At 39.5% G+C, this 7877-nt stretch overlaps 1 protein-coding gene across 1 annotated transcript in view; it reads right to left on the bottom strand.

Moving 5' to 3' along the window:
• Positions 1-7877, bottom strand: part of PTPRN (protein tyrosine phosphatase receptor type N) — a 51770-nt gene that overhangs the window by 22577 nt on the left and 21316 nt on the right. Inside the window, exons 8-10 of the mRNA XM_072419082.1 lie at positions 7066-7476; positions 4330-4416; positions 2292-2371 (exon numbers count right to left, since the gene is read on the bottom strand). Coding sequence (XP_072275183.1) covers positions 2292-2371; positions 4330-4416; positions 7066-7476 — 578 coding nt within the window. The remainder of the gene's footprint in view (positions 1-2291; positions 2372-4329; positions 4417-7065; positions 7477-7877) is intronic.

Genomic DNA, 7877 nt, shown 5'->3' with positions numbered 1-7877 from the left:
GGAATCTGTGCATCAAACATAAACTAAAATGACTTTAATCTGTTTGGCAAGAAAATGTTTGTTGACCAGTGTTATCAATATCCTGATGAATATTGATTCACCAAACAATAAAGTTGATTCCATTGCATGCAACTAGAAGGCATTTGTGGTTGGCACTGCAGCAAGAAGATTCCATTTTTTGCAGCAAGAACAATCCCCCTTTACACCAAAGCTATAAATGCAACCGACAACATTGACACTTAACGTTCAACAAAAACAATATGGCTGGATACTAATAACCAGATATCCATAACTCATAGAGACCTGACCTTCACATCTACTCCAAAAGGTAAGGGGATCATTCAGAGAGATCAGCTGTTTCCAGTAAAAGGTGCAGGCTATTCTACATTATACAAACCCATTGTGGACCTTGCAGCATCAGTTTGGTTAGGGGCCCTTTTCTGTTCCAGCAGGACAATGAATGTGTACAAAGCCAGCTCCAAACACACAATGGGCCTGATTTAATAAAGCTCTCCAAGGCTGGAGAGGATACACTTTCATCAGTGAAGCTGAGTATAAAAGATCCAGGTTTCTTAAAAGTTATTTGCTATTTGCACCAAATGTTTTGAATCCTGGACCAGATTCATTCCAGGTTTGCTGGATCACCCAGCTTCACTGATGAAAGTGTATCCTGTCCAGTCTTGCAGAGCTTTAATAAATCAGGGCCATTGATGGACCCGCTTGGTATGAAGGATCTTGAGTGGCCCACACAGAGCCCTGACGTCAATTGAGATCCAGATCTTCTTATCCTGAATCAGTACCTGACCTCACAAATGTTCTTTTTTGGCTGAATGGGTAAATATTCCACAAACACTCCAACGTCCTATGAAAAGATTTCCTGGAAGAGTGGAGAAATGGGGCGAGGGGGTAATGCTCCTGGTTATAAAATGAGATACTGACCTTATTAACCCTAATATGAAATAAATAAAGTGTACAATAATGTATTTTGTAAATTGCAGACAGCAAAACGTTTTGAGTTCATTTCTATCCCAAACATATATGTAGGTTGTTCTTTAACAATATGATGAGGTCAATCTATCAAGGTCACCAGTGCTGAGGTCTCCCCACTAGTTCACTGCTCAGCCCAACTGCTATCACAGTTCCAAATGATGGTGTCATGGGTTTTCTGGGGTTCTAGCTAAGCACTAGAGGGCAGAAATATCAGATTCCTGCTAAAAAAACTAAAAAAAACTACACATCCCATGATTCCTTGCATTGTGTATTATGGACATGGGTATATACACTTGTAGTCTCAGCTTTCTACAGCACCATGAGGTGGCTACAAAGGATAATATTCATAGCAGAGCAGGAAATGTTGCCACATGCATTTTTTTTTTTTATGGGGATGAATTGTACACATATTTTTAGAGCAATAGGGGGAGAAAATCAACCATTAAAACATAAAACCATTTTATTCATTTTATTTACTTTAGTGAAATATAGGGTTCGATTTGTTAAAGCTCTCCAAGACTGGAGAAGATAGACGACCATGGGAGAATCTGAGTGATCCAGCAAACCTGAAATGCATTCCCTAAAAATCATTTGTTATTAGTTGACAAATGTTTTCAATGCTCCAGCTCCAGTCCAGGTTTGCTGGATCACCAAGGTTCTTCCTTTCTTGGAGACGGCAATCAGGGCAAATTGTTAGTGGAATTCATATGCAATATATATAAGTCTGCACCTGGGTAACCCCACATAACCTGCTGGAGGGTGTAGCCCTAACAGGCAATAAGTGCAAGGTTAGACACGCACTGTCTACCACAGGGTGGGGTGTTACTTTCAATTTTTTACAAAGGGTTTGCTGTAAGACTACATCATAGGAGTATTGCATGAACCTGATCTGCAAAACCTGATCTATGAATGAGTTGAAGTCAATGAGTTTATACTGATGGGAATTTATTCAGAATCAATACTGCGGAGTTATTAACAGTATTAACAAGATCAGTGACACCACCCAGCTTTGTCAGTATGATTTACATTGCAAATTTCCTCATGCAAAGATGGGTGGTTATGACGCCACTTTGTGGCCAATGTAGGGTATTGCATAATTCCTTATCTGTATATGTTATACAGTATATTTACACTACAAAAGTAATTTTGCTGTAAATTGCAACCTTTCTTTTATTTTATATTTATATATAGAAGTTTTCAAGGTCTTAACAGCACTTATAAGAAGTTCAAAGCTAAACTCCAGGCAAATACATTTTCCTCTGGCGCAAATAACACTTGCAATTTGCAGAAAGATCATCTACCTGCTCGGTCTGCTACATCCGCCAAGGTCAAATTTTGGTGATTTTTTCGTATCCTGAAAGTCACAGCAGATCCAGCCACACTGCAAAGAGAACAACATGTATGAGCAATACAGACCTCACCAATGAAATGCTAACTACAACTATGAATTTAATAACATGAATTTCATTTTTTTAATATTAACAAAACAGGGTAAAGCCCATAAAAACCCATTGCCCATGCACAGTAAATGAAGTTTAGTAAATTTCCTAAAGCCTAAATTTTTTTTTTGTTTTTACTCTTGGATAGAGTAAGGAAAAGGTCAGAGTAGGGAACGAGTTGATCATGATCTGAATTTACTCTGAAGGTATTCATAGCATTGATAAGATTGGTGATACCACCCAACATTGTCAGTGCAAATTACACACTATATCTTCTTCTATGTCATTTTGCTAAGACCTTTTTTTTTTTATTTATAAAAGAAACATTGTAATCCTATAGGGGCTTAGGGGCAGAAACTGCTCCACAAATAGGGTTGGGATGAGGGGTAACCCCTTTCAGCTTTTGCCACCTGCATGCCCTTGGTGAAATTTCTCTTCACTTTCAGAAATATAGACACCGCCAAAAGTAAGAAGAACAATTTAATGTCCCAATCAGAAGAATTCTTTATAACTGTTTTGATGGCAACTTCACATTTTGGATTGTCCCTTCTTTTTCCTCTTTTTCTTTGGCTATGCTTTCAGCCAACCTGTAGGATGCCATTTAAAATACTCTGAGCCCGCGGGAGGAAGATCATATGATCATACTAGTTAGGAAACCTTTTCATCCATGCTATTCACCCTCCAAATAGGTGTTGCTGGTAGCTCACAATTCTTATGTTGCTGGGAAAATGTTTTTGGCTTACCTAATTACTACTATTGGCGGGAAGATGCTTGGAGGAAGTTGATCTTAGGGGATCTCCCCTCGCTTGTGTCGACTTTATGTAAAAATTGTCACCCAAAATGCAAAGCTATTTTAATATTTTGATTTGTTTGGGTTTAGGAAGAAAATCTCCAGTATTGGTTAAAATGTAAATTATTTAAAATGTGTTTAAAACTTTTTAAAGCTTTATGTTTTTTTGGTAACCCAGTAAAGTCCCAAGGATAAAGCGGCTGCAGCCTAAACCCACAGTTGATCCAAAGCACCACATAACGGTTCAACAGGTGCTGCAAGCACCAGCAAAGCAGAAACACCAAGGGCCAGGGCTATGGGAGCTGGGTGCTCTTTATATATATATATATATATATATATATATATATTTATTTATAAGAGAGCCACCCAGGACCACGAACAATTGGCCTGTCCCATCATGCAAAGAAATAAGGGTAGACATGGTATGCAGATCACAAAGCATCCCGCATTTTATATATATTGCAGGAAAGATCCCTCTCTAATTATGGTCCAAAATTGAAAACATTTGCCAACTAATTGCAAATGATTTTCAGGAAATCCATTCCAGGTTTGCTGGATCACCCAGCTTCTGCCATGATATTCTATCTTCTCCAGTCTTGGGGCACTTTATTAAATCAGACCCCATACGTCATTCACATATAGTGCAGTTTTAGCATGTCTACCCTGTGATTTGATAACAGGTTAAACCATGCTACTTGATTCCTTAACACTAGCCCCAGACTTCTGGTATATTGGGATGGTGTATTTTGAAGAAGGTGCTCCCACACATTTTCACACCTCCCATCATATCCTTGCACTAGCAACATCTGACCTGACATATCCTATGCTGTTAGGTTTATGGTGAATAGGTTACCCCTGTGCGTATAATTCTGGGGTATGACCTGGACACTCAAGGAACTGCTTGGAAAACCAAAGAACCATCTTCAACATTACAGAACAAATCCAGTTGAGTTTAACAGGAAAACTACCAGCTAAACATAAATTAAAGTACATCAGAATATCTTGTGATCTAGACCCGCCCTGCTTGGTACAATAACTTTTATCTCTCTACTTTGTATTGTGATTATAAAGTCTGTCTGTAGGCACCTTAACCTTGTTGCTCCTCCTCACCTGATGTTGATGAAGCTGGAAGTGGATAGATGGACTCGCTGGGCCAGGATTTCCAACAGACGAACCCCATTTATCAGGCTCAGAGGCCTACGGAGAAAGGCAGAGGGGTGGAGGTGAGCCCAGGGCTATGGCCCTTCCCAGGACAATTTGACCCACCCTCCCTATTGCAGTCTCTGACCCTTTTCTGCAAGAGTAACTTGGTCTTGCCTTGGCCTCTAGTTATAATGGTGTTAGCATGATATCTGGGTGTCCCTAGGATGTTGTGATATTCCAGGCTCTGTATGCACAATGACCAACTACACTATATGACCTAAAGTATGTGGACCCATCTCCAAATGATTGAGTTTAAGTGCTGGGTACTGCTAATTATACAGCCTACAAGACATTTTAGACAAATGTGCACACCCAATCTTTTACTTTGAGGGAGACTCTATTAGGTTTCAATATGACTATGTCTCCTGTCTAGCAAGCCAACATCATACAGATAGTTTAATAGTGAGGAGATATAAATCGGCCTGCAGAGAGCCTGGAGGTGAGCCCAGGGCTATGGCCCTTCGTAGGACAATTTGTCCCACCATACCCACAGCAGTCTCTGACCCTTTTCCGTAAGAGTCCCTTGACCTGTGGTTTCTAATTCGGGTTGCATATTGATTTACTTATCTGCCTCTAGTATAATGTTATTTGTGTGATATTTGTGTGTTCCTAACTCTGACTTCAATCATACTAAACACCATTGTCATAAAGCAGAACCTAATCCTACAAATTATCTTTTGACCAAATGGGCCTCACAGAAACTTTAAAACTTCCCAGAACCTATTGGAGCTTCAAAATAATGACCATGGTTTTCAAATAAAATTCCCAAAGGTTTTGGAATGGAATGCCTAACAAACTTATATGGGTGTGATGGTCAGGAGTCCACCAACTCTTGGTCATACTTTGGATATGCCTGTTATTTTGCCCTACATAGGCATTTACTTTGGAACAAATAAAGTAAATGTAGAGGTTTTATTACTGTATCCATGTAGACAAGGACTTTTTTTGGACAAGAAGTGATGGGAAATCTCTCCAATGAGTATGCAGACATTAATAAAAAAACAGCAGATGTTCCAACCCTTTCAGTCTAAAAAACCAACCAGAACTCAGCTTTTATCATCATAGACAAGCCAGGCTACATGTAATAAACTCACCCAAGTTAACTGCTAATTATTCCATATTGCCATATGTATTAACTTTTACATAAAGCTCAAACTTTTATGTTTGCATTCTACATTTTTTTGATCAATTTTTAATATCTAAAAAAAGTACAATATATACACTTCTGGGAATTGTTTTTTTTATTTCAGTTTTTATTCACGGAACACTAAATCGAGCAAGAAGGTTTTTTTTTCAAATCTCTAATGTTACATTGTGTTCCCTGCGTAATTCAGAACACTCATTTGCAATGCTCTGGAATAATCGCATAAAATTGCTATAATTACCCTGATTTGGTCATGTGCCTTGTTTATGCCATGCCTGTCATTTCTCAAGCAGAACAATGTGCAAAGCAGAAACCTGCAGGGCTGAGATCAGAAAAGAGGGGGCACTGGGCAGAAATCAGACTCCCTCCCACCCAGTAATATATTCTACAGATATTATCTGCTGTATTCAGGGATTTGTCCACCAAAATATAATATTTGCTGCTCTTGACATCTATACAAAAGGCATCTCAAAGTCACAAGAATGGTCAATTTGTGCCAATGTTAGTGACCCCAATGATCTTTTTGGCTCTGCAATGATCTGTAAGAATGACATTTTTCACAATGGCCAACAGTGTAAGCGGACCCGAAATATATTTCAAGGGATCCCTAATGGTGAAAATCCCAGTCTTACAAAATTTTCAGAACTATCCAAAATCCTTAGTGCTATGCAAAATCCAATAACCAATGTGCTATACATAAACCTCAGAGCCATCCAAAATCCTCAGTGGTATCATAAATCCCAAATCCTCAGTGCTATCCAAAATAAAAAAAAAAATATCAAAATTGGGTGGATTTATAGGGGATTAGTGTGGATTTCAGCTTTCATTTATATCTAATCCATTTGGTGATCTCCTCCTCTTAACCAGCTTTAAGTTTAGAGTGTATGCATAGTTGTTTTTTTTCTTTTTAGTAGTGAATAAATTAGGGAAGGGTTAAAATCCCTGTCAATTTCTATTTATTATCTATGTCCTGATATTGGTGAGTTTTCTTTTTACTTTCTTTCCTGGAGACTCAACTCAACTAAGAAATGAGTGTAAATGGTCCACATAGACCACTCTTTAAATTCTGCATTTGTCTCCATCGGATATGTTCTCCCTTGCGATTGCAATATTCCACATTTCCCATCACTTTCTGTCTTGGTGACTTTGGCCATTATAAATAATAGAGACTCTCCCCAGTGAGAACACAAACAGCAACACAAACTGGGGGTTCTAATTATTCCATGCTCTAAATTCCTCCTCTTTAAATGGGATGCAGAAATGTTTGCGAATGCAGATGACAATGGTATTGTAATAAAAAATGGTGGTGGGGAAGGGAAGTGTTGCAATGTCCTTTTCTTCCCTAACATTCTATTCTGCCTTACAAATGACAAGCCCCCCTTTAATCCCAAAATGGAACGCTACGGTCTCCTACCCCCCAAATTTGGTCAGAGACTTCCCAGTATCCCCCTCCTCTGATTGCAGCCCTGACACTTTGTAATAATATTAAAGTTGCTCACTTTTGGTCCGTCAGGATGTATCCATAATCCTCTGTAGCTTTGTGTGATCTCTGCCCAGGGTCCATGCTTATCTCTGGGATTTCTGGGTAACTTTTCTTCTCTGGAGTCTTTATTTCTCCATCTTCAGCAACAGCTGCCATTGGGTTTCCAGGCTCCTCCGCCAATGTCTGGGCACCGGGTATCAGATGTGTGGTGACGGTGGCAGTTGTAGCGCTTATCCGTCCATCAGGTACTCGCTGCTCAGTATTCAGATCCAGGGGGGCCGGAGAGATGTCCCTTGAGGATAGTTCTGGAGCTGCAAACTGTGGCTCTTCCTGGGCCAAGTGCTGCATCTCTCCCTCAGAGACCTGTAATGAAGAATTCATCTCATGGGTATATGAAACATAAGAGGGGGTGCTGAGAAGTTCCTGGCTTTGCCCATTTCCAGATGAATTAATCACATGAGTGTGGGGGCATATGACAGCCCAATATCTTAGTATGAAACTGTGCAAATATCAGGTCTTTGCGATTCTTTGTCTTTGTTTTTTCTGTTAGTGACACACAAGCAAGTTTCATGTCGTTGGAGTTACGGGCCGTCATGAAGTTTTTGTTTCTCCAGGGAAGGACACTTCTCCCCCAGTGTTTGTGACATCTCAGTGTGAATGTCCTTTGCTGACTTTCCCTGGAGAAACAAAAACCTCATGACGGCCCGTAACTCCAACGACTTGAAACTTGCTTGTGCCTCCTTGTGCCATCACAGCTTCTCACTAAAAGAAAAAAACAGTTTTAAGAATCACAAAGACCTGATATTTGCACAGTTACATACTAGGATA

The sequence above is a fragment of the Pyxicephalus adspersus genome, chromosome 7, assembly GCF_032062135.1.
Source record: "Pyxicephalus adspersus chromosome 7, UCB_Pads_2.0, whole genome shotgun sequence".
Classification (NCBI taxonomy): Eukaryota; Metazoa; Chordata; class Amphibia; order Anura; family Pyxicephalidae; genus Pyxicephalus; species Pyxicephalus adspersus.
The sequence above is the reverse complement of the archived record's forward strand: the minus strand, read 5'-3'. Positions and strand labels throughout refer to the sequence as shown.